Source organism: Plectropomus leopardus, chromosome 9, assembly GCF_026936395.1.
Source record: "Plectropomus leopardus strain MGB_pleo_1.0 chromosome 9, ASM2693639v1, whole genome shotgun sequence".
NCBI classification, from domain to species: domain Eukaryota; kingdom Metazoa; phylum Chordata; class Actinopteri; order Perciformes; family Serranidae; genus Plectropomus; species Plectropomus leopardus.
The window spans coordinates 22,855,099-22,882,740 of record NC_142184.1 but is presented as its reverse complement, the minus strand read 5'-3'; the positions used below and the strand labels follow the sequence as shown (position 1 = coordinate 22,882,740).

The window sequence follows — 27,642 nt, the reverse complement described above, 5'->3', positions numbered from 1 at the left end:
CAAAGTCGGATGATTGACAGAAATGAAACCGTGAAGTAGAAAGGAGATGCTGCCAGCATGTGTTAGACCCTGACAGAGAAAGGAGGAGCTGTGTGGCTGCAGATGTGGCCTGCTGTGATAGCATTCAACTCACTGTCTAAGATGTCTCCCAGGCCCTGAGCACGGAGCAGTTCCTTCAGTCGAGCCACTTCATCCTTCAGGTCACGCACCAGCTTGTTGTTGGGATCCTCATTGATGACAGCATTGCACTTGATGTTTTTAGCTCGGTCAGCATAGCTAAAAATCATAACGCAGATTAACTGTATTTGTAGTTAAGGATTATACGCAACCAATGCATACAAATAACTGGAATTATTTTGTAAATTGTGCTGGGTGTTAATCTTACCGGAGTGTGCTGAGGGTTTCATCGTAGTTGATATCCGCAGGACTGAGGGCAGCTACCATGGCTGTTCTTGAGTTTCCACCTTAGAACAAAAGAGCAGTAAAGAGCTTAGTTACCTTACTATGTAGACCATTGTTTTCTAATATATTATATTTAGCCTGAAGAAAAAAAAGATTTATTTCAAAATACAACATGATTTCCACTGAAATGCATAGTAAAAATGCTCAACACAGTAGAAAACACTACTACAGAGTGCTGAATACTAATTCCACTGATATACGTCTTCAGTCTAATTAGACTAAACTGCAAAGTACTGCATCTGTCAAGTGTGCTTAGATTGAAAACACACTATGCCTCTCCTCCATACATGTCTGAGCCAAGGAGATGGGTGTGCTTGTCTAGTTAGGTTGAAATACAGTCTGCTGACAGCGTTCTTCTTAAATTGGCAGAGAGTAATGTACACTAGCTCCAGTCATTTTTTTTATCCCCCACTTCATCTTACAGGATACAGATGGTTCAATTTTTCTTGCTGTCCATGAACAAGGATTTTGCTACACAGTTTACAGACATAAATTTCAAGATATTCCATCAATAAAGTGTATTTAGCAGGTGATATTAATGATCATACCGAGGTTCTCTCTCAGCAGCCATGTCAGAACAGAGTCTCTGTACGGGATGAAGTCAGTCTTCTTCTTTTTCTTGCTCTGCGGTAAACAAACATTATGTTAACACTGACGGAACACTTTCTGTTTTAAAGCTGCAAATTAGAGATGGCGGTCGAGCAATATTATGATGTACCATGACAAACAGCTCATATTTAATGGACAAGTGGTGGGATAAAACCAGTAGAGGCCTGATTTGTTTACCGTTTGCTATGGTGCAAGGATTGTGGATTTTTAATGCGCATGGTGCCTAAAAGCACAGCACTTAATTAAAATAAAATGTTGATGGAAGAACACTATGCAGCAACTCTAGCATTGCACATGGCAAAAGGCTGTCAAATTGGACTCATGGGAGGAATCAGACGTTAGTGGTTGAGCTGTCAGAGGGTTTACCTTGCTGGTACAGTTATCCTGTGTGAGCAAGCATTACAAGGACAAGAGAAGAGAAAACAGAAGGGCAGACATTACAGCATGCCAGGATACAAACATTAATTCCTTGAGAAGACAGGGTCAAGCTGTCGAGGGTGAGAGGAAAGGAGGAGGAGAGAAGAAGACAGAAATAAGCACAAACAGACATAAAACACTCACCACTTCAGCCAAGGCAGAGATAACTTTTCCTAATGTGGTGAGAGATTTGTTGATGTTTGCTCCCTCCTGCAACCATAGATGAACAAAAAAAACAGTAAGAACCATAACAGTAATACTAGTTGACTATTTGCTAATAGTGGTGCTTGGTGTCTGTGATAAAGAGAGTCTTACCTTTAGCCTGGTACCTTTAGCTCCAGTGGAATCTGCTCGTTCACTTCCTGCCAAGTCTACCAGACTAATTTTACTGACCTGAAGAGGGAGTAAATTTTAGATGCATCAAGCTTATGAATGATTTAAATCAGAGCGATAAAAACCTGAGAGAAGATGAGAATGTTACTGGAATAATAACAGCACTGTCTACCAAATAAAAAGTTCATAATGTTTTCAAAAATATTTCAAACATTTTTGCAAAACATTCTAAACATTTGGATACAACTGTCAAGTGAGACGCAGCTAAGCAGTAAAATCTGATAGAGTGGCTGAACACAATGGACATTGTGTTTACGACGACACAGTGGTCTTTGTCTCTGCAGCATTGAGAGGAAATGTTAAAAGTCAAATCTAAAATGGCGATCACCGCTGACTAAGAGGACCACAGGAGACATTTTAGCCAAAGTCAAAAAGTCAAAGTCAAAAGAGCAAACTAAATAAATGGGCTGGAAGTAAAAATCAGCATGAAGAAAATTACTCCCAAAAGCATAGCATCAGAGTCAGTTTTAAGTTGAAAAAAAAAAGATTAAGTGAGAATAGATAATAGATCTAATTTAAGAATCAGACGAAGGCTGTCTTTCTAGTCTCCTCTGACCTTTTCTGTGGAGAGATCTGTTTCACTGTCATGTTTCTTCTGTGTGAAGACGATGGTGAAAACAGCATGGGACCTGCTGCTGGTCTCATTCATGTTGGTGGCAGCGACAGTTCTGCAGGTGAGCACAAACGGCATAAGTTAGGGTTTTTTTTTTAAAAAAAAAAAAGCATGCAACACATTTTTTCTGAGCACTTTAATCACTTTTAAATAATTCATGGTCTTGGCTATTACTGGAGCTAACATCACTGGGTTTTACGCCCATTAGAGTGAATTGAGTCTACAGGATTACTTTGTATGGCGGAGGTGGATAATACTGTGAGGACACCAAACACAAATACACAAGACACAGTCAGAGGGACAGTAACAGGGGAGATACAGGCTTTTCATGCCATGTTCCAGAAATAAGCCTTCTGAGTCAGCACAGAAAGATTAAGGCAGGGTTCACTCCTCCCTACGGGAGCTCCGTGAAAAACACTCGCACACACACACACACACACACACGGAAAAAACAACACACATATCACATGCATTAATTTCAATGAGCAACACTCACTATCTGCAATTTAAATAAGGTTCTGTCAATGGAGAATATTAGCTGTTTCTTCAACAGCTAACTTCATCTTGCTGGAAATTTTCATCCTTCATAAACTCATTATTCTGAGGATGTCGGTTATCACATCATCACAGCTATCATCACCAATATAACTCCCCTGCTTCCCCTGACCTCAGCATGATCCCAGGGCTTGACTCACCTGGCCTTGTTGCCTGCATCCATTAGGTCAGCGATGTCTGTGTAGGAGGTGACAGCCAGCTTGGACAAGTCCTCCACGTAAGGACCCAGTAGCGGGTGCTCTCGCACTCGTAAATTCCCTTTGTTCTTAGGGTTTAGCAAATCTCGCACTCGCTCACAGTAGATCTCCATGTAACTGACCTAGAATTAGAAGCAAAAGTAACAGATTGTCAGTTCTGGAGCCACATTGCAACATCACAAAGCAGTAACAAGAAGCTGAATGTAGAACTATTATAGTTCAGGTCTAAATAATGTTGGTATATCACCATATATTTTTTGCATCTGTAGTTGCTGATCCATATCAGAATCATCTGCTGTTCTGAGACTTCTAGTGTTTCTCTGCTTGAGGACTGACTGCTGAGGAAACTGAAGGTTCAGCCAATATGTGATTGATGACTGACTATTACCAGATATACAGTTAGGAGAAGGCGAGAAATGGTTCATTAGAGACAAGCCAACAAAAGAGCCAGCGGCAGGGGCTGAGAACAGGGATTACACACTGCAAAGCAGTCTGACACTCACCTCTACTGAGTAGGAGAGCTCATCTTTGTTGCTGTCCTCATTGATTTTCTCAAATAGATCTTCACAGAGCTGAGAGGCAGAGAAAGAAGATGTTTAGGACAAATTAACAGCATGTGGGGAGGCGAGAGGGAGGATGAATAGGAAGAGAGATCAATGGAACAACAATATTCTAAAAACTTATTTTACATATAAATCATTAAAGCATTTTTTTAAGCAATAAAATGTCACACCCATAGAATTACAAAGATCCGACCATTAAATCTAGAGCACCCATGGATGAGACTAAACAATTAAAATCATTACTGAGTAAAATATAGTCTGAATGCAAGAATTAATCCAAAGCTGGAAAAAAACATCTGACAAGACAGATTTTGCCAGCAGATTGTAGAGAAGAACTACCGTTTTCTGAGAGTTTCGCATCATGTAGGCCATATTCTTCTTATTAATGCCATTAGAGTGGCTATCAGACAATAAACTAAGCAAACATTAGAGGCGGGTCTGACTATGTCAAATGACAATATGGGTTAAGTTGGCAAACATTTGTAGAAAACAGAACATTCTCATTACAGGAAATGTAGAAGGTAGATTTATTTGTCTTCTTAAACGCAGCTGAAGAGAAATGTAAAGGTAAAGATGCAGTCTCAGCATTTCAGAGCTGGAACAAATTGGGTAAGAAGTTTGATGGGAGGGAATGATTAAAGAACTGATAAAAACTGCTCTTGTATTACAGAAAGTGACCAAGACTGTGACTCAGGTGGTGTTTTGATCATTCAGTGAGACATAACCAATACAGTTGGTAAAGCCTCAAAATCTCTTCTATGCACTTTTGTAAAATAAGTGGGATGTAATGTAGAACAAACCATGGGAATTATTCCTTCCTGCCCCTCCTCTTGCTTGCCCATCATGGTGTAGGATTTGCCAGCTCCAGTCTGGCCGTAAGCAAAGATGCAAACGTTGTAGCCCTCAAAAGCATGTGCCAGCATTTCCTTGCCAATGTCATTGTAGACAAGGTTCTGTGATGCAAAGCTGGGGTCTTCCGGCTGTGGCAAAGACAGAGAGAGGAATTAAAATGTATAGAATTTCAATAAACTTGTGGAATTGGTATCAAACTGACAACATATGTATAATTATATCTAAATTTCCCTTCTTATTGGTCATTACACTGGACTGTGAAAAAGAGCGCTCACCGTAGTGTGTGACCAGTAGGAGTAATCAAAACTGAAGGTCTTTGCTGGTTCCTTTGGGGCTTTGGGGTTGAGAATAGCTGTGGGGGGAAAAAGAAAAGTAGTAATGTGGTTGATAAATAACATCTGGCTTGAATGTGATTATGAGGCAAAACTACTCCCACGCTCAGTTTCATCATAACTTCTACCTTCAGTGACTTCATTAATGATACATTATCTTTTTTTCTAGTTCTAGTTTAAAGCATCAAATCAAATATGTTTTAGTTTATTCCTTTTCTTTTTAGTTTGTTTTGCTGTTCTGGCACATTCTCTTTCTTTTGCATGCCAATTGGGAGGGTTGTTTCTTAATAATATCTAATCAAACTCCCATCCGTCATTCAAAGAGATTATTCATGTATTTCTACTGATCCTTCTTAAAAAAAAACACACACACAAAAAGTTACATTTCAGTTTAAAAAAACAAACCTCTCTTAATGCACTGTCTCAGTGGACCCCGATTAACACACTGTTTATTTTTATCCTGGTTAGCAAGTTGTGTGCCTGCAAAGATCCCATTCTTCAATCAGAGCACTAACGGTGATATATTTGGAACTGAAAGTCACATGAACCAGTGACAGATTATGAGCCACGGGCTTTTTGGAGAACTGCAACTGCTGTGTCAACTTTTACCAAGTACAGCATCTTTAATCAGGGTCTTAACTGATAACACAGCTACAGAGACAACCAATACAGGATTTCAATAATAACACATGTAGCCTGTTCTCATTATACCTCCTTCACCTGTTTTATCGGCAAAAGGCATAATGACACAATGTTTCGGCACTATCAGCCATTCCCCATGGTCACACTGACATTTCTTAATGAACAAGAATCTGCAGCCATGCCTGGCATGTCATCCCTCTCAAGCATGCTTGCTGGTACCCCTGGGACTTGTGTTTAAGCTTTCCACACGCTGCACTGGATATGTGATGGAAACAGAGGAGGAGACTAAGAAATTACTGTAGGGTATTTGTAGATATCCGTTCCTCAAATCCCCCTCTTAAACAAAATGCACTTTTATTGGCTAAAGCTGCTTTGCGTCAGCGTAGAGAATTCGCTCAGTCTAAGCAGACGAACACATACGTCTAACATCAGTAGAGGGGAGAGGAGGGAGCGACAAAGAGGCTAGTGAAAAAAAAAGGTTTGATGGGCTAATGGGTGTGCTCAAGGACCTAGCAACAGTCCAAACAGAGCAACAATAGAAACCAAAGGCAGGGTGAAAGGAAAAACTGTAAATATGCATCTTAGTAAGAATTACAGAAACCATGTATTTAATGCACTTTCACTATTTCCAATCAAATCAGTGTAGGCCACAAAGCAGTAATTAGCTTTGTTTAATGCAAATTGTGTTCTTTGCTAATGGGCGAATTAAAGCCAGGTCTGGTCCTCGACATGAGGTTGCTTGTGAGGCTTTTGCATCAAGATGTCCCAGGCAGAGTGCCTTGTGTGTTCAGAGGATTTCAGCGCACTTATCAATAATGCAGGAGATGTGGAGAGACAGGGATTGCATATCACCCTCCACAGGTCACATGCTGACAGAAAAGCACAGCGTGTCCTCAGAAACCAGAACACTAACTGCTTCATGCTAAATATGTGATGATTATAGCAGCTGCCATTGCACTGAAATTCAGCTACAGTCTAGCACAGGTAAAAAGAATGCATTTGTCTGTACCGCCCTGCAATCAGGTTAAGGTGCACAGGCGGAGCAGCAGCTTCCATATTGGGCACTGGAAGAAGATACAGCAAGACAGGTGGCTAAATTAAGCCCAATATCACCTTTGACCTGCCTCCAAAGGGAAATTGGAGCCTGGGTATGATGAAACGAAGGGGGATTTACATTACCAGTGCCCCTATCCCCCTTTCCTGGAACAATCTACAGTGGCTATTAATGAAGAGACAGTCTTATTCAGTCATTCAGTGTCAGCCAAATTCAGTGTTAACAGGGCAACTTAGAAATAAAAACAGAAAGATGATGAGACAGTGCCAGGCATGTGATTTAGACAGTGGGATGCCCATGACAGGCCAGCAGAGTGACAAACTGGCCTAACTGGGAATCACAGCTGTGCTCTCAGAAGACAATAAAATATGTAAGCTTTCTAATCTCCCACATAATCAGCTTCCCTGGTTCTTACATGGGCACTCATCAGAGACAAAGGTGGATGTCGTGGTGTAAAAATGCACCTAAGCACAGCAGCAAAGCTACATGGTAGCAGTTAGTGGAAGACAGCTTAACTCTTAAAGGTGAATCATGCTCACGACGTGGAATGAACGTGTCATTCGATTGCCCACTCTTTTGCTCTCAGAACAGACAGCTGCTTCACCGATGTGGTCCCATCAGTGCGTCATGAGAGTGGGACTCTCATGTAAGAGTCTATAAATGTGTACTGAAGACAAGGGATGTGGCTGGCAGTGGTCACGTGTGTGCAGTTCAATTTTTTTATCACTTCTAATTGAGAAGAGTACATTGCCTCTCAAGGTATATCCAACTATTATGTTATCACACATAGCCGTGGTACTACAGTACACCAGGGTATTTAGAAATCCCAATTTTATGTTTTTCAACACTGCCATAAATACAGGCGGCCCTCTTTCTATTAGACTGATTGTATGTAGTGCACAGCACCAGGACACTTAGTGGTTGAGGGATACATCACAGGACTGAAAACAGCCAGCGGGCCGCTACGGCAGAGGGACACCACAGGGCATGTTTTTTTTTTGTTTTGTTTTGTGTTTTTTTTTACATACTACTCCGTGAACTAGGAATTTATTTTGACCAAACTTGAGCTGGTGATTGTTGGAACAGTGGACTTACAGACTAGATTACTTGCAAAAGTAACCATGACAGTTTGGATGATTTTTTATTTTGTTTTTGTCAAGTTTGAACGAAGTGTGTTTTATGATGAGTTAATGAGGCAATTAAGCCTCGTCAGTCTTCCATGATGGAAAGAAAGCTGAATTCAAAGGTGTACAATTGTTTTTCGCTGTTTAATAAGGAAAATAAGTGTGGATTTATTACTTTTCCTTACATTTGGCATTTTGTCGGTTTCTATTGTGTATTTATTAGTCTAAAAATCTGAAAGTAAGTAGAACACTTACACTGTCATATATCGTATACCCCAGTGAAATTCCAGGAAGGTGTGAAAAGGTATGAAATATTACATACTGCCAAAGCCTAATTACACATCTGTCGAACTGTTGCATCTAAGCACTGAAGACTGAGGCAGAATAGGGTGAATTTTTTCCCTGCCGCTTCAGATTGAGTAAATATGACAGGAGTGCCCCATATCTTCCAGCATGACTCACCTACTTTGTCTCAACTGTATATCAGTCACTCGCTTCAATTTTTACACTGACATCTGTACATCCCACTTGCAAGCAGCATCCATGTAAGCACTGAAGATAGCAATAGTCACAAATTAAGATGTCAATAAGGGATTCCTCTGCTTTCCATTTATAGTAAATATTCCCAACAGAGTCACTTCCTGGGCTTAAAATGGCAGATGCATTCTGCTGCTTAAAAAACGTCATCACTCTGTCTTTCTCAACCATGGCAACAGGTATAGGACCAGATTCTGGTTGCCATAACAACCTCAACTTGGCACAGAAGGGGAGGATGCGGCACATTGCGTTCTGTTTTCTCCCTCCTCAAGCATCCCTTATTACTGTTCTGGAGAAACTATATAAAAACTAAAATTTTCAAATTATTTATTAAATATTGATTTCAGGATTCTTAAAAAAAACAAACAAAAAAAACAGACGTGCAAATTGCATAGTGTGAAAAGCTTTAGGATTTGTAACTAAGACATTAAGCTGCTTATCATAAGCATAAGCAACAGCAGAAACAACTTTTATGACACAAACACCTTTAGAATACAATTAGTAACAGGAATATGGTAGTAAAGTACAAAAGACAAACGTTTCACAGAATAATTTAAACACCCAAGGCACTACCCTTGGTGACACAGACAGTACACATTACATACACACTAAGCTTAAGGTCCACATAAGGAAATTATCAGTAAGTAAAAGATAGAAGACTGTTTTTTTATCATTACTGTGTCAACATCAGGCTACCAAACAACACTAAACTTCCATTACATAAATGGGTGACGTGCAAATCTGTGTGGGAGACTATGTAGTAGTACACGATTCTTTCAAGACATTCAGCCAACAACCCCATGTGCAGGGAACAGACACAAGCTACCAGGTGGTATACAAGTTCAAATGTTTATTTGTCCAAAATGCCACAGCTCTGCATTTTCAGCTCCTGTTCTGCAGCGTACAGGACTGATATGATGCTGGCACTCCACAGGAGCTTTCCATTTCATGGAAGCCTGGATACCCGTTAACTAACCACATCCTGCTATCTAAAGAACATCACTCAGCTGGTTGTAGCCGGCAGACATTTTGTGCTCCAGTGTTCAACATGGGGCCTATAATCCGGCCAGGAAAGCAAAGTTACCCCTCCGTAATTAGGTTGTTAGGAGGTCTCTGAGCACCAGATGGGGACTAAAAGCTAGACCCATTCACCTGAGACTAGCAGACAAGCAGGGTCTAAAATGGCTGTGCGTATCTGTCTCTCCCTTCCAGTAACCCTCTAAGGATCTGTTAGCTGTTAGTTGGAGCTGATCGATGCCCATCTGCAGTCACAGGAAGGGGCATTAAATAAATGCATATGTAAAATATGAAGGAAAACAAATGGGTGAGTTGCTGACACAACCCAGGCATTTAGAGAAATAGTATCTGTGCAGAATAGTAATTACCATGTGTGCTTCTTTCAGCAAGACTGAGGAATTTTAATAGCATCCCTGGGGTCTGTGTGCATATGGGCAGCAGTGTGATGTAACGGTTCACTTCTGAGGAACATTATTTAATTCATTTAATTCACAACACTACTACAGACTACAGACTGTAATTTTCTACCAAATAAAATTGTTAGTTACACCAGCAGCAACATACAACCCTAACCATGTGCACTTAACTCATTACATCTGGAATAATGGGACCATATTTTTCATGATGTTGATTATATATGATTGATTATATTTGGGGTGAAAAGCCTAAAGGCAGAAACAGAACTGCATCAAAATAAAAGCACATTAGTTCAATAATTTCATTTTGGTTGATGTAAGCAGGAAGAGTCAGGGAGTTGGCTGTGGGTTACAACATGAGCCCCCTTTTCATTAGCCTAAATTAATATATTGTGTACATTTTGGTTAATTGACACAATTAAAAGTATGCTGAATTAGCTATTAGCAGTTCCTGTTTATAATGTACCCAAGGATGATAACTGATGATGATTTGATGATGATAAAAACTAAAAAAAAAAAAACACAAAAAAAAATCACGACTCTAAGGCAAGAACACCAGAACTTTTTTTATTTCTTATCTTTTAAATGGATGTTTATTCTCATTTGGACACCCAGTTTAACACACTCATACCCTTTTCCACAATCATAGAAACCAGTTCCTTTCCAGTTTCCCACACCTAATTTTGAACCATTCAAACCATTTCGACCAGTCATAAATTTTGCTAAATTTGCTCAGAACCTGAAAAGTTGGTTCTCTGCTGGAACCAAAAAGTAGCAGATTTTCCTTGACATCAAGTGCAAACCGTGATGACATTATTCATATTCTACAGATTGCAAAGACAGGATGAAAAAGGAACAATGGTGGGGAACTCAGATGAGAAATAGAAACAAAAGTAGTGTGTAGAAGTAGTGTAGTGGTCTCTTTAATCGTTGGTCCATGCTTGGTTTGGGGTAATAACAGAACAAAAGTTTCAACAATTTGGACACTACTGTTTAATTCCATCATGCATCTTGCAACACTTAACGTTGATGAAACATCCTTCATTACAATGGTTTAGTGCAAAACTGGTGAGAATGCAGAGTGGTTCACTACATAGGACCAAGGTTCACAGGTTGGTTAATTTTTTTCTGCCAAAGGTTTGATAAAACCAACAACAGATCACCAAGGAAGGCAGCACATTTAGTTTTTGTATGGGAAAGCATCACTGGTAGTGATCATAGTTGCTCATGAAAAGTACATCAAACGTGTTTCATATACTGTGTGTTTAATGGGAAATATAAACAGTGTATAGGACTGTTCATACATTATGTTGGTGAACAGCCTAACCTTTGGTGCGCTCTGTGCCATCAACACATCAAGCGAAATCCATACCATTATAGATCGCAACATTACAAATGCATACCTGTGTCACAGTTTGTGCATGAGTGGTGAAGCAAAGCAGCTGCTGACATGAGCAGATGGTTTGAGCAGTGCCACAGTAATGCGAATACTGTTGTTCAGTGTTAAAAAGGGAGCATTTAGACTGGATGGGGCACATTCTGACGTGGCCACAGAAATGCTCCGTGTGTTGTATCCAGTGTCTTTGGAAGAGAGTGTGTGATGACCCGGTTGCCACGGCTGCAGCACAGGTGACAGAGTTGTCACTGGATGCAGCTCAGAATCGAGGGCTAAAAGTAGTGTCTGAGCACTGCCGTGCTCATTTGACAAACAGCTGAGCTTGTCACAGCCACAACAGAGGACGTACAACATCTCCAAAACAGAAACAAACATGTGGTATCTTGATTCCCCCTTTGGACGCAATGCACTTTCACGTCTGGTCAGGCAGATGCCATGTGGCCTTTAATTAAAAAGTATCCACACAGCAATTCAATACTCATCTGCTGAGTACTCCTGCCAAAAAAACCCTGGAACTTTCTGGGCAGGCAGACGAATGTGTCTAGCCAGGAGACACCAGAATCCACATCACCGTCATCGACTCAGACAAACAAACTACAACAAACTCTCTATTAATGAGAGCAGCTATTGTCATTTCATTAGAGAAGCCACTACATCAAACTAATAAGTGTAAAAGTAAAGGAAGGCACTGAGGTCCTACTAACAAATCCTTTGTTTCTACTCAGAAGGCTGATCACGTCATTTTTCTCTTCCTACTCGGGGAGAGGAGAGGGGAAAAAAAGCACAGGAAGACACCAGAACAATGCACTGAATGCAGGGTATTGCAACTGACAACAGAGCCTGCAAAACACATTAGGTAATCTGTTATGACAAGGCTTTATGTGCCCAGTCCCCTCTATCACAATGACCCTTTTCACACGCCTTACCCGCCCTCCTCTTTAGAAAAAGTGATCACCACATTTTTAAAAAATAAATAAATAAATTCAATATTTTGTTAATATGGAGTTAAATGTAAAGTGCAGGTTAAAAGCAACTGGACTGAAATGAAAAATATCATAGAGATATTTGAAATGAATTCAGAAACTGTGTTTACATCTATCCGAGAAACAAGAGTGTTTGAAAAAATCTGATTTGGGCAGGAAGTCAGGAGTATGTGTTTACACTACAATAAATAAGTCCACTTTTACACGCAGCTGGTTGGCAACTTTCTTTTTTTTTTCCTGAGCATGCCAGGAGTGACAGTGTACTGAAAAGACACACACTTTTGTGGGAGAGCACATATATTTGGTTACAAGATTTCTCTCCATTTCTTCGTCATATGAAGAAATCTGTGTTTCTTGCTAAAATGCAGGAAATCAGAAGTCATTAGAAATGTGAAATTAATGGTGCATGTAAACAAATTTATGAGCTTCTTCTCATAACATGTCAAAATATACAAATAAAAAAAACTAATACATTAAAATGGCTTTCAGAGGGGTTGCCTGCCTAGCTCGAAAGCAGTAGGAAAGGGCCGGTCCTGGCCTATGTGCCAGCTGTTCCAGCTCTGACTACTGTCTATTTATACAGCAGCAGATGGCAGCTAGTGCTTTGCATGCCGACAGACTGTCAGTGACAGGAAGGAATGGACAGATTTCAGCTGCCCAACCTTTCTGCCAAACTCATAGCCAAACCATACATTGCTCCCGGCCTGCAGACACTGATAGCCAGCGAGGCCTGCGAGTGCCTTTTGATATTAGCAGGCTCACGCAGACTCACTGAGTCCAGGATAACAGAGACTAAAGAGAAGCTTCTAGAAGCCACCAGACAGAGAAAACATGCTAAGCCAGCAGGACTCCATTCAGAAGCTAAACAAACACAGAACTACAACAAAGAGAGCGGGATATCAGGCAGCCTCTCAGGTGATGACATGGGGGGGTTAAACCCACAAGGCACACAGGACTGGCATGAAATCAGAAATGAGATAACAATGCATATCAAAATCACATACCAATGGCTGTCGGCCTAATGCCTAGTGTGTCGAAACAAAGTCTGGACACATCCACCAGCTTGTATAATGAGCTAACTTATTGTTTGCACCTCTATGTTAACATTAACCGGATCCTTAGTCAGGGTTTTCAGCTGCTTTCACAGCTAAAAGAGGCAGTGCTTCTCATGGATCACATCCAAGGAGGATATTCTCCTCTTTGCAGGTGCTGCCTCGAAAAGGTCAGAGGTCTTTCCAAACACATCCTGTGTCATGGAAAGCTATAGTAGTAATACCTCTACAGCTTTAGACCTGTCTGGTATTTTCCAGTTTAAAAATAGCACTTAATTTATTGACAGTTTTAACTTGCCTGCGTCAACCTTATCACAATTTTACTTTAAGGAAGTAGTTCTGTGTGTGCTGCATTAACAAACTAAAGCTAAAACAGATTCAACATTAAGCATTCCCTTCACAGTTTATATCTATATTATAAATGTGGAACAAATTTTCCGTCTAAGCTCAACTTTGGTTATCAACATTACAGATAATAGTAATAATGAATTATTAGAGCGCACATAATTGAGATGGCACAAAATATTAGCCTACAATAGGAACATTAATGAAACTTCTCTGCAATAAGAAAGATGCTGATTCCAACAATCTGACTTTAAAATAAGTGTATTTTCCCAGAAAGCTTTTCAAATATTAGCCATTGCCGACTGGACTGTTATTATCATCATATTAATATATAAAATATAATATATTATAATATAAAACACTGGATTTGCATTATAATGTAATCTATCCATTCAAAACAGCTGTACATTTGTTTAAAATCCCAACTCATGATTAAACAGTTTCAAAACAACATACAGCTCATCATATGATCCAGGCATTGCGTAGACAACAGTGTAGGCCAGGCTGTGCAGACAAGGGAAATACAGAGCCCCTTACATTCACTGCACACAACAGGCACCCATTTTACAAAGCAGTGACCTGGATTTCCTCAACTAGCCTCCACTCAAAGACTGAAGTCTCTCTTTAAATGCTCTCTGGCTTTATATAAGCACCATGACATCATGAACACAACTCTGGCACATGGATCTCTGAAAAACTCACATCTTTTTAGTCAAGGCCAATATCTACATAAAAAAAATCAAAAAGCTTAAAAAAGAAGCTGCACCGCATGTTTGACATGTTCTGTGAAGCCAGAAAACATTAATAAGGATAAGCACTGAGTGACGCCTCAAGCTAATGTCACGACTGACACGTTTTATCCAGTATTTTCTCTGTGGAGAGCGGAAATGACGCATGAAACTGTGTATCCGTGTGTGTATGCATTTATGTGTATGTGTGTATACTACCAATCTCAGTTAGCCTCATTGTATTCAAACAGCAGCATGAGACAGATACATTTTGAAGCAGCAAAAGATTCCAGTAGCCAACCAGATCAAAGGGCCGACTCTTATTAATTAAGCCTTCAAAATTAATATACTGCCAACCCTCACGACTTTTTACTCATGAATAATACAAAGTGAACATCATGCCCACCACCAAGCTACCCGTGCCTGGACTGCAAAGCTCTCCAGTTTGCCTCTGAATTCAGCCTTTAGACTGTGGGAGGAAACCAAACAATACAGTCTGGAAAGAGAGCTGTGTCGACGAGGGCACAAAAACTAAAAAACACATTCACTCTCTTGAATGTGGGAAAGTGCACCCATTTCCCCCAACTTAGGCAATGAACCAAAGAGTAGGTAAGAGGAGCAAGCCAGGAGTACCATAACTTAAAAAAACAAAACACAACATCCCCTGAATGCATCACCAAGTCAGGGATGAACAGTGTCAAACTCAGCTGAGTGGTTGTGTAGGATCATCCTCTGAAAAAGACGGCTACCATACCTACCATGTGCCTGGTGCAGATAAATATCTTTAAACAAGAAATTTTTTATGATGTTTTAATAGAATTTATAACATTTGTATCCACTAATGCATACAGCAATGTTTTAACGTTACAGCAACATTAAAAGTTATTATTAATATGATTGTTTTGACCATGGATAACATCCCACCGTGACTGAATTCCCAACATTATTTTACCTTCAGCAGCTGTTACGTGTACTCATCTATGCCAACGGTATATTAGCAAGTTACCGTGACTGACTAACCAGCTATTTCATAAAACATGACATAACGTGACTAAAAGTAACGTGAATAAAACTTTTATACATTAACACATCTGTAAAGATGATTTCTGCCTTGGTCACATCAGACAGCCTTTATTGCTACTTCTTGTAGTCATCACAGTCTGTCTTTTATTTTTGTTTTGTTTAAAAAAAAACATCAGAAATGATAAACTGTGAGTGTTAAACTCTTACAGAAAGTGCTGACCACAACTGAGATTTGTTTAGTCTATTTATTCTTTTTCCATTGTAACTGCAACATTTACAAAATGTTTGAAACCATCTTTACAGAGTTTGACATTTTGCTGACCAGACTTAACATGTCTTCATCTGTTTATTATTTTATTTATTAACATTACTTTAATTACAATTGTTTTGAGTCTACCTAGGATTTGAGAGATGTTCTGCTGTCTGGCAAATGTTGGTCATGTTCTGACTATAAATAACAGTTTAAACCACACTTAATCAACTTGCCTAGGAGCAAAAATCACCCTTTAAACTTAAAAAAAGAAAAAGATTTGACTTTTCCCGTAGGTAATTATCGATATCGATCAATGTGAAAATTTTATATAATGGTAACATTTTTAGCCATATCGCCCAGCCCTAACCTATGATCATACAGCAAAATTGGTGCATGGGCACACAAACCTTCCTAATCCCCCCTTCTCCGTGCACAAAAATCAGCTGGTGACCCTTTTGTTATACAGAAAATCTCTATAACCCTTCAACTGATTGGGTGCTGCTGTAAAACTGGGACACATTTCAGAACTTGGCTGAACTGTATTTCACCAGACTAATTCAGCATTGCGTTTGTTCCACCTTGCCATGTGAGGGCGGGCAGGCGGGGGGTTGGCCTTTTATCACTGGTAGTAATACAAATATTAATGGATTTGTGTGGTCTGGATGCCAGAAGCCAATCGAAGCAGAAGCCCCCTAGGAACACCACCCTATGAGCATCGATATGTTGTTCATCTTGTTTTTCTGAGGGGTTCTATGCTGCAAAAATATCATCAAAATAAACATATTTAATTTAATTTTGAGTCATGCATTATTCTGAAAATAAGCAGTTAAAATCAATATTCCGCATTTCTGATGATCTGCTACTATTGAGGCTGCTTTACCTTGATGTCTTTATCAAAGACATTCGCTTCTTGTGACACTGACCTGCAGTGTAAGCACAAACTGCAGGACAATGCCAACATACTGAAGAATGCAAACATAAAAGCCTTTTCTTTAGATTCAGCTCATCTACATGAATCATATTTCTTAACCTCCACCAATATGAGCATCACCATCATCTCTCACTGGGCGACTGTATGTGGTGCTGCCTCACGCTGTAAAACACGTGAATAGGGCTCGTGCACGACTTTCACTGTCTCTGCTTCTGAGGCTGCATTTACACCGCCCCTCCCCCCCTGGAATCAGCTCCAATCCCATCCTCCCCTCTGTTATCCCACATTTTCTGCAAAAAAGGCTCCCAGTTTCCACTCAACCCCATCACAGGATGGGGAAGGGAGTAAGCTAACAACAATAAGTCAAAGAAATCCTTTGATGTGAGGTGAGTACTGAGAAACTACAGTAAAATCATCGATATAGCTAGTATACTATGTGAGATCCTTTACAAAGACACTCACTGGGCTACAGATATGACAAAAGATCACTTTATTCAACACAAGCATATAATGAGTGACAAAGTAAATCTCATGAGATTCAGTCGTTTTCTAGATATACTGCTTTTCGTCACTAACATACTTTAAGTCATCTGTAGCTGATCCTCAGGCCCTTTCATACTAACAGAAAAAATGCCAACAAATTCACCAGTTATACAGCCTCATTCCAGATGTCTTGATATCTGCCAAAACTATGTTTCTATAAATAATAATAAGGCCCTAATTTAAAGTCCCCCTCCACTCAAAAAATGTGTTTTCCTTGTGTTTATATCCCCTAAAATGTCTGACCTGGACTATATTGACTTGTAGTTGTATCTGTGCAAAGTTTGTCTAAAATCTTTTTTCTAAAATCTGAGATTCAAACTCAGAGCAGGCATACTAGATAAGTAACATAACTTTTACAAAAGCCAATCGTTGTCAAATAATATTCTAATACGAGAAACACATACTGACAGGAACAGACTTCAACACAGCCCTGGAAAAGAAAGCTGAAACCTTCGTAGCAGTACAGACTTGCCAGTACAGAGTGCAGAGTTCGCGGCTTCCTTCCTACACTTACCATTCTGAAACGTCTGCTATTCGCTGATTTTGGTGCAACTCCTCATCTGAGGTTGGGTCAACAGAGGCCAAAAAATGAATGACTGAATCTCTCCAGTGTTTCCTCTTAAGCCAAATGCTAGCCATTATGATGCACACAGAATTTTCATCGATCAACCTAGCGCAAACGGCTCTGGAGAAAGTGGAAAACAAAACTTTACGTAAGCTGCAGTGCTGGGCCGGGCGACGAATTTTACATTGAGGGAGAAAATGGATCTACCTCCAGACAGTGTTTTTTTGTTGTTTTTTTTTTACTTTATATGTGCGAAAAGCATGCTCAACAAAATATTAACATAAGACTTACATACTTAAAACATGTCTGGGGGGGCTTTAAGATAACTACATGCTAACACGTGCTAATTTGATAAAATCCATGCAGCACTAAGGCAAGGAGGCGTCAAGTCTCTTATGTTTAGATATAGACAAAAGCTAAATAACAAAAGCAATAAATTGAGTAGGTTTACGAAGAGTCAACGGAAACTGTGGAGTGAAAACCACAAGTGGCTTGGTCAGCTACAAAGCTGAAACCACAGTTTAGTCAGAGAAGGTATTTATCACTTTCCCTCTCTGAGCTCGGCCACATTAAGGACATTCCAGCATTCAGCCTATCCCTTCATATGCAATGCCACATTGTGGTTTCTCGCTCATTTCAAAACACTTATTAATGAAAAATGGTTCAGTACCAGTGGGAAAAGCCAACATGGCTCTGTGCCACATTTTAGTTTGTAATATAAAGAGTAATGATGCAATGTGATTTTACAACTCAAACACTGAAGGGCTGATTGCACTAACTAAATTTCATCGAATCAAACTTGAATGCACACTTTATGCATGTCTCATTTTCAAAAAAGAAGTTTAAAAAAAACAACTTTGATAACAGAATCTTATTATCAAAGAAAATCTGATCATTCATGTAAATTCACACCTTGATTGAGACGGTCTACATAAACATTCACCTTAACCTAACTGTTAACAACGATTCTTCTTCAATAACTGCCAAACCTCAGCGTCAAACAACAACTTGAAAACTAAAATGAGATTGCTTCCTTAAGGGAGTATCAGAGCAGAAATGAAAGGCAGAACATCACGAGCCAAAGTAAACCAGAGCACATGACATTATGAAAAAGAAAAGTAATTGAAGTGAAAAGCTTTCATTCACTCATTTATTCAAGATGTTTTTGCAACAGAAGAAAAAGGTTGCTGTTGCCTTGACTACCCAGCATAAAGGCCGACCACAGAGGATATGACAGCGATAGGTGCGTGAGATACAGTTTGTCACACTCTGACTCATAAGATTATTGTTTCTTCCTGATTGTTCTTATGAAAAACTTTCACAAAACTTTCTAATGCTCACAGTATCAATGACATTACAGATCAAATACTTTCAACTTTGTGTAAAAAAAAAAAAAGAAAGAAATGCAAAATTGCAAGACAGCATAGGTCACTCTCTGTTGCTGTGGGGTGTAACAGCAGCTGTATAGGCAGGTGTATTGAAAAACGGCCCAGCTGCACGTCATGCAATGGCGCCTCTGGCCTGTAAGTGCTGTGACACAGCATGAGCAGATTACAGACGCAGACATCTGCCTGTCCTCCCACCTCATTAGGAGGTCAGACTGGAATGTGTAAGTAAGTAGTGCATGTGGGCAAATGTGTCCCTCCAAAACAATCCCAGCATGAGGCGATGAGGAATGTAACACCCTGAGAGTGTGAGTGTGTGTGTGTGTGTGTGTGTGTGTGTGTGTGTGTGTGTGTGTGTGTGTGTGTGTGTGTGTGTGTGTGTGTGTAGTTGTGTGTACACCTCCAAGGGTCACCAGGATTACAGCAGCAGGGCGTGGCGACCTGAGGCAAGCTTGTGGATTACTGGTCCTAATCAGGTCAATCAGCCCTGTCTGCACAGGGTTCAGCAGCAGGACGACATTCCCTCAACCAAACCAATGGTCCCCATCTTACTCCCCACATGACAGCTATCTCCCCTCAATGAGCATGATTCATTCGTATGATATGAGCTCATATTCATTTCTGCTGTGGTGATCGCCTCCTCTTATGTGTAACTGACACTGGAGCTGAGCTGATTCATCCCTGTAGGGCTTTTGTAAGGGCACCATCCACTTAGCTAATACTGAGAGGACACTCAGCAAAACTGTATCTGAAAGGTGAAGCTTTAATGATACGGTGACCTTCTGTCTGTTCTATCAATCTGTCAATTTATTTACTCTTAGCTTAGGGCAGGCATACTCAACGTGCTTTGCTTTGGGGCCACTGTTGCAAAATAACAGGGGGCCAAGGGCCAATCGCAGCAGCCCATACATGTTTCTTTTAGGACATTTCCAGGATTTTAGGATGTTTCTAGGATTTCCAGTGAGTTTCTAGGATTTTAGGAAATTTCTCAGATTTTAAGATTTTTTTTTAAGATTCTAGGGTTTAAGGATATTTCTTAGATTTTAGGCCGTTTCTAGGATTTTAGGAAATTTCTCAGATTTTAAGATTTTTTTAAGATTTTAGGACATTTCGAGGATATAAGGACATTTCTTGGATTTTAGGAGGTCTCTAGGATTTTAGGACATCAGGGGCTCTGTGGGGATCCTCCACTGGCTCTTTTTTTCATAAACAAGCACTATTTTGATGCTGTTCTATGCACTCTGGTACTTTATGTATATTAAAAGTACAAAAAAATTTCCCACTGTGAATCACTTTATTTTTTGTGAATTATAAATTGGTTGAGGGGCCACCCAACACTGTGTTGGGGCCAGATTTGGCCCGTGGGCTGTATATATTGAGTATCACTAGCTTAGGGGATAATATTGTGCTACATCAAGTTCTTGAAAATGTGCATAGGCTAGACTGCTATCTTTTGATAAGCCATTAATCTTCTATAACGTAAAAAATTAATACTATGGGAAGAAATCTATCTGAATGCCGGTTTGTTCCACTAAAGTCAATGTAATGGTCTAACATATCCGAGGATCTGCTTCTCTTGTGCACCGTGTGAGCTCTATCGACCATCTTTGGCCATACATTCATGAGTGGCTGCTCACCGGCTGAAGGGGAAAACAACACATGGGTTACATAACAAGACAGAGACCGATGTGGAGAACACATCATAGCCCCAGTGAAGCCAGGCTTTGGGTGTCCTGACGTTATTCAACATTTGGAGCACCAACACTAACCAATGCAACAGCCCATCGCGTCACCCCTTTCTAATTACATTAGCTCTGGTATGTTTAAGAGACTCTACTGAAAGAGGCCTTTGCTTGTTTCCAGCCTGCCTGCAGAGGCCTTGGACACATTTCCTGCACACTGGATAATCAATTTGCTGCCCCTCTGCCTGCACCCTATCCTTGACAACCCTCCCTGCATGGTGAAAGAGAGAGAGGGAGAAAGAGAGAGACAGCACATCCTGCCCTTGCCCCCAAGCACTCTCTTTCTCCGTGTTGTTGACACACATGCACCGACACATATGCCCTTGGATGAGTCACAACAATAAGGGGAGTGTCACGACCTCATCCACACACATCTGCCAAGCACCTACACGCTGACAAAGCAACTCCATAAAACACCCTATTTCCATGAGGCAGCTCTCAGTCTCGCTTAAATGTTAACCATCACCAATGACCAGTGTTGGGGAGTAACTCATTCCATGTAACCAGTTACAGTAATTAAAATAAAAAAAGATTTAAATGTAATCATATGTAATTAAATTACAGTTACTAAACAAAATGTTGGTGATTACAAAGGGATTACATATGAAAAAAACTGTTTCAGTAAAAAGTTTGTGTTGAAAAACACAATGCTTTACATCTTTTTTGCCGTGCAGGAATGCCTTCTTTTGGCATGTTTTTGGACAATGTGGGTCAGCAACATTTATGCACTTATGTTTTTAGGTCTTTTCAGTGTTATTGCCCTGTTTAAAACATTTGTTAGACAAGTAATCCTAAAGTATTAAAATGTAATAAGTTGCATTACTTTGATAAAGTTACAAAATAGTTATATAACTTATAACATTTTTAACAGGGTAACTAGTAATCTGTAACCAATTACATTTCACAAGCAACCTTTTCAACACTGCCCATGACACCATAAAATCATAGAAATTAACAGGCATGGTATACAGCGCTAGGCTACCACTACCGCAGTGTTGACTGTGATTAAAGCAGCTTGTCATAATAAACACTGAAATTTAAAATGAAACAGAGATGTAGATTATGCTGGGAATCCATTGTTATGAATTTGATCAAAAAGCAAGTAAACTGCAAACATTTCTGTGGGGTATGACATTAAGTTGTGATGAGTCATAGTTACACTGCCTTTAAAACAGGGCAAAAATTAAAAAGTCCATCTGTTTTTTGATGATGTCTTTTCATTCTTAACAGGATTATTTAGGGAATTATGCACATCTGGTATTAATGAAAGCCAATCATATCACTGTGTGAACAAAAACACTCTCTTGTCAAAATCAAACAAACATACTTTGCACAATTTATAAAGAAATGTTAGCAAATTCGAATTTTGCCATTACATACTTTATTTATAATAATTAAAGTAAGTGTGACCATTCATTAAAACATAGTTAAAACCTTGACCGCCTTCCGAACACACTGCTGTTGAATAGTTTAAAGTAAAAATTCAAGTTGCTTTCCTTTGGTGGACAGTGATGGACAGACAGTGTGAGGAAATCCAGTAAACCACAACAACAAAGAGGTCAGATTTCTCACTGCATGTCATATAAAGTCAACTGCATGCATGAACCTGTGTGTTTCTGAGCCACTAGGTAACCTCTCAGCATCCTAATAAGACAGCATTCTCAGCATACCATCTGCAATGAAGTCCTGATGAAGGGAGAGTATGGCCGTCTGCCAGCCTCCCTTTCTGCTCTGCAATCTGCCCATGTGATAGGAGGTAGAGTAGGCAGTACTGCAGCCTCCTCCTCTCCCTCGCTCACACACTCACTCACTAACCCCTAAAAACACTGCATATTCCACTGCAGTTCTGCTACAAACCACGAGTCACCCTCCAGCACCTCCGAGTGACATTGGCATAATGAAAACCCGAGGATATGGAGTAAAAATACTGGGGATTTGACATAAAGCTTCTCTTTGGTAGAGTGTGAGAGATAAAAGCAAGTGAGCCATAACTGGTTGGGACACTTGATCTTATGGAAGATTCATAAAGGCTTAGTCTAATGAGCCCAGTAAAACTGACAGACAAAACTTGAGGCATATACGGGAGCCTGCTGGAAGAACAGGTTTCTGCCGTCACATGCTGTCTTGTTACTGGGTCATTAAATGTTTCCGTGCTCGTGTCAGGGAGACTGTGTTCACCTGCCAGCTGAAATGGGACACACAGCACAACCATGAGTAAGGAGCCAGCTAGCACTTCACGGTACCTGATGACTCACAGTCACAAGCAAGCAGGTTGAATCAGGAGAATACAACCACATTCTCCTCTTGCCCTGCTGTTGTCTCTCCTTTCATATATCCCCATTGATTCCACAGTTACAGCACGGATGCACAGCATATCGTCACAGATTAACTGATATGTTCATGGAAAGCTAAGCAGGGATTCATACAATGTGCATAATCATAAATTATGAGCCTCAATATAAGACTAAAACTTAGGAAGTCTATTAAGTGCATCTATACAACATCCTCCTTAACCCTTTGAAACCTGGAGCAACATCACGTTCCTTGTGCGGCTTTCAGACGCCTTTCTCAAGTATGTAAACCTTCGAACCCTGACAAAATTGGTGTGATTTATTTAAAAACATGGGGACAATGCAATGAGCAATTTGGTGATAAATGTCTCACAAATTGCAAGAAATTAGTAGATTTGGGAGATTACTTTTAAAATGCTAGGGAAACAAATAAAACGAAAAAAAAAACAGTGGAAAAACTATATTTATAATAATCATATTTACATATTTAAAATTATGGCACAAAATCATGATAGTTTTAGGCACTTTTTTTCCAAGACATTTTTGTGGTATCTTTTTTATACCACCTTTATTGAACAAATTTTCAGATAGTTTTCTTGTACTTTTTTTGGGTCATTCTTCTTTAGTTGCTCATTGCCTTCCTCCCATGTTTCTGAAAGAAATCAAGCCAATTTGCTCAGGTATTAAAGGGTTAATCACTGATCCCGATAACATGTTGTCAAAGGTGAGACAAATCTGATAACTGCGACATGTGTGAAATCGTGATCAATTTTCTTCAAAGTCAGCAAACCTTCATAACTATAACCTCACAGCTTCATATTTCGTGTGACATTTACAGCAAAATGAAAAAGCAGCACATCTTGTTAATCATTAACTTCTTGCCATAACATTTTATACATCTCTAAAACACAACTGTTTGTGTACACTACGAGATAACATAATCATAAACTACAAAGTGACACACATATCTATTCTAAAACACCAACTGTGTGATAAAGCCTTGATGAATTGAAGGTATTAGCAGGCCAGGCTGTGTGGCGACCCCTGGGTCTCCCAGTATGAACCAACTCAGCGTTTTCTCACACAGAGACTCCTAAGGCATGCAGGCCCCTTCAGAGGAGGAGGAATTTCATTCTGTAAGCCTTTTATTCTCTTTCAGGCTGTTTGTCCCCAACCGTCCGCTATTCAGTTTGCTCATTCTACTGTTCTCTGCTAAGAGCCTTGAAGGAAGAGTGTGTGGGAGCATGTGTGGTGTACCAAACTTCCCTTAGCAGACAGCCTGCGTAGTTTCAAAACATGGTGTTTGATTTTGTGTGTGTCCTTGTGTACATGCCGGTGGGAGACTTACTTGTAGTGTTGCCTTGCATCTGAATGATACATTTTGACTCCTTGCTCATCTCCCTGGAGTTGAAGGGCCGAACTCGAACGGCGACTTTTACAGACGCCCCAGACATGTTCGCGGTTTAGGAATGCGTCCCTGTAAGATTCCTTGTATGTCCCTCCTAAAGGAAACATAGAAAAATAGATGTTTGCATCTGCTTTGTAAAAGGAAAATCTGGTGTTATATAAATGAAGCAGGACTGTGCCTGTTACTTTGTTAAAAAAAAAAAGGGATTACCTGCAAGAATGTAATCATGCAAAACCATTATCATATAATATAAATGAATCACACAAAAACACAATGACAGTCCACCCCTTCCCTTCCCAATTTCCAGTCATGACAGCATACAACAAATATGGCCGACCAAAACCACTGAGGCGCTTTAATATTTTGTAAACATTAGCCAATCACACACTTAACAATTAAAAAAAGCATGTAAGGTAATGTATGAAATCTACAAATCCGTCGCATATGCGGAAAAAAACAGAATCTGAATTTTGCATGTATTAACTGAAATGCATGAACAAAAATGTATTTTAAATAATTATAAACACAACCTTCGAACACGTTTACAGTCAATTACAGCGAAACATTACTTGCTCCGTGACTTACGTTACATTTGCCAAATAACTCAGTTTTTTCCATGTCCTTGCAGTCAGCCATACTTGCTAAAGCATACGCCCATGAAATTCTATCTACCCTATTTAGTGTGGGCTACAGACGGGCAGCGAGCTGGGCCTGTCTGCTACATCCAACACTGTCCATCTCGTGCACACAGAAGGCTTACGTTTTCGTTTTTAAGAAATTAAATTCGCTTGATATTAAGAAGTAGGCTAATCCTCCGCTGTTGTATGTTGTGGAATTGTGCCGGGAGGAGTTGCATGCTTATTTTAGCTGCACAGACTCGACACAATGTTCCCAAATGTTCCCTGTATGAAAGAGTTTCAGGAATTTAACATTAAAGTCTAAAGGGTGCTTGTTTTAAACGGTAAATGTTATATCTTTTATTGCAAGCTAGCAGTAGAAATGTGACGGCTGACTTCAGCGTATGGCACGAAACGGAACTAGCTAACCTCCGGTATATACGTCTAAAAGCTACGACTATCCGAAGCAGAAACACATTGTGTTCGTACACAAGCAATGTTAATTAATTTGTGAATTAATTTGAAATATTAAACTGTTATTGGAATCAGGAGGGTGTAACGGTCCAAATACGCTGCCAGACACTCACCCGTCTGTTAGCTAAATCGGACAACTGCTGATCAGCCACGAACTACTGCCTGAAATTAATCTGTAATAACAACCTCACGCACTACAAACATTAAATATAGAAACAAATGAATCATTTCAACGTTTTGGTTTTTTTTTTACTCACGTTTGAAGACTCTCACCAAGAAAACACCACAGGACAGTGGCGAGACCTAACGTTAGCTAGCGGGTGTCAGGATGTGTTGTTTTCTATCAAAATCCGAGAGCACGAAAACTGTTAAAAAGTCCACTTTGGTGAAAAACACCCATTATAGCGGTATCCTCCACCGGATGGACGAGTGATTGCGCCCGGTGACTCCTAGGCGAGTTTATTTTCCAGAAGAGACACAAGGCGGACGTCTATCTGCACACGAGCGAAGAGGAGAATTGATAGATTGCCTTGATTTACCGAAGAGATTACGTCAACTGCCTCGCTCGGCCACGCTGACTGACAGCCGGGAGGGCCAATCAAGGACGAGATACCGGTGACTAATGTGTGGCAGAGCCAATGGGAATACTCTGGATGGGAAGGAGGCGGGAGTGGGTGGGGCCTCTCTGTTTTTTCTGCCGTGACGCCACACTGCAGGATTTCTACCCACCGCTCCCCGCACCGCTGTCACCGCAACACCCAGGGTCACCGCAAAGAGCGCCGTCTAGCGAGAGATGGAGCATCCAGTCAATGGTCACATTTCAATGCCTAAAAAAAAAAAAAAAAAGATTCTTATACTTATTTCATGAAATTCACAATGTCAGCAATACTATACTGAGGTTGATTGCAACAACAACAAATATTAACTTTAAAATCATGGTTTATCACTTAAATGGGCAGTGAGACCCAACTTGTGGCCCGTGGGCCAAATGTGGCCTGCAAAAGGGTGCATCCTGGGATATTTTTTTGTCCTTTCAATGTATATAAGATATCAGAGTGCATATAAAACATAAAATTTGAGCATTTTTACGATTTTTATTTTTAAAGTGCCAAGGGCACTTTCCTTACCTTCCCTGATCCTTTGACAGAGATTCAGGCTATGTCACAATTGCCCTCAATCCCTGAAACACCCCTGCAGACAGCTGACCTGCAATGCTGCTGTGACTGGATGTGTCTTTTGGCACAGATGTGTGAGGACAGCAAAGATGGTAAGGTTGTGACAGGCAGTTCAAATTTTTATATATGCTGATATATACTATTGACATTTGTTTGGTTCTCAGTCTCCTGTCATTTTGTAAAAGTGGCCCCCGGGCAAAGAAAGTTGAGTACTGCTGGACTAAGGGGAAATTATTGTTCTGCTAGACAAACTGCTCCAGTTTACCGTGAATTATGCCCCATGTTTAAATCTTGCCAATAAACTTGGGCCAGTTGCCAAGATTAATCCATTAGTTTCAAACTATTACAGTAGAAGAATGACTAAGCTGCTGTGTTTAGGAAATCACACTTACGAAAACATGTGCTGCTGGGAACTGGAATAAGTTATCTTTGCACATAAAAAAAGAAAATCGCTATCCATCACTATTTTAAGTAGAAAAGTGAAATTGTGGCTTCTGAGAGACCTGGAAGTATAGTTTAACCCTCTCAGTTGTAACGTGTATATATATTTTTAAAAATTTCCTAATTGATTTCATTTAACAACAAAAAGGGAAAAAATGGTAAAATAGTAGTCCAAATAATTCTATTATCTTGCAAAAGCAATTAAATTTAGGAAAATGTGAAATATGGCACCCACGTTAATGTGTGTAACTGCATGTGTGCAATGGGTAAACCCAATGAAATAAATAACAATAATAATACATATAGCAAAAACAAAATTATAGTAATTTGTATTTTAGAAAAAAAATAAACAGCTTGGTGCAGTGGTAATAGTATGGATGTAGTGGTGGTGGGGACAGTAGTTTGATATTTAGATGTATCAGCTGCTGTAGTATTGAGGGTCCTTGCAGGAATGTGGAGGTGGGGCACTGATGTTACTGGTAGAGGGAGGTTGTTACTGGGGTGGTG

The 27,642-nt window shown here is 39.9% G+C and overlaps 1 protein-coding gene across 24 annotated transcripts in view; it reads right to left on the bottom strand.

The window, feature by feature from the left end:
- kif1b (kinesin family member 1B) overlaps nt 1–26,056 on the bottom strand; it is a 66,927-nt gene extending 40,871 nt beyond the window's left edge. For 21 of the 24 annotated variants that reach the window (XM_088082251.1, XM_088082260.1, XM_088082261.1 and 18 more), the window contains exons 1-13: nt 25,777–26,055; nt 24,369–24,522; nt 4,937–5,013; nt 4,610–4,789; nt 3,750–3,818; nt 3,190–3,368; nt 2,438–2,549; nt 1,804–1,881; nt 1,633–1,698; nt 1,438–1,455; nt 1,011–1,086; nt 386–464; nt 134–276 (exon numbers count right to left, since the gene is read on the bottom strand). In XM_088082251.1, coding sequence (XP_087938377.1) covers nt 134–276; nt 386–464; nt 1,011–1,086; nt 1,438–1,455; nt 1,633–1,698; nt 1,804–1,881; nt 2,438–2,549; nt 3,190–3,368; nt 3,750–3,818; nt 4,610–4,789; nt 4,937–5,013; nt 24,369–24,474 — 1,183 coding nt within the window. In that variant the 5' untranslated portion in view covers nt 24,475–24,522; nt 25,777–26,055. Of the gene's footprint in view, nt 1–133; nt 277–385; nt 465–1,010; nt 1,087–1,437; nt 1,456–1,632; nt 1,699–1,803; nt 1,882–2,437; nt 2,550–3,189; nt 3,369–3,749; nt 3,819–4,609; nt 4,790–4,936; nt 5,014–24,368; nt 24,523–25,776 lie in introns of all 24 variants that reach the window. The other 3 variants (XM_088082248.1, XM_088082250.1, XM_042491104.2) reach the window with 3 other exon arrangements.
- Nucleotides 26,057–27,642: the final 1,586 nt, after the last annotated feature.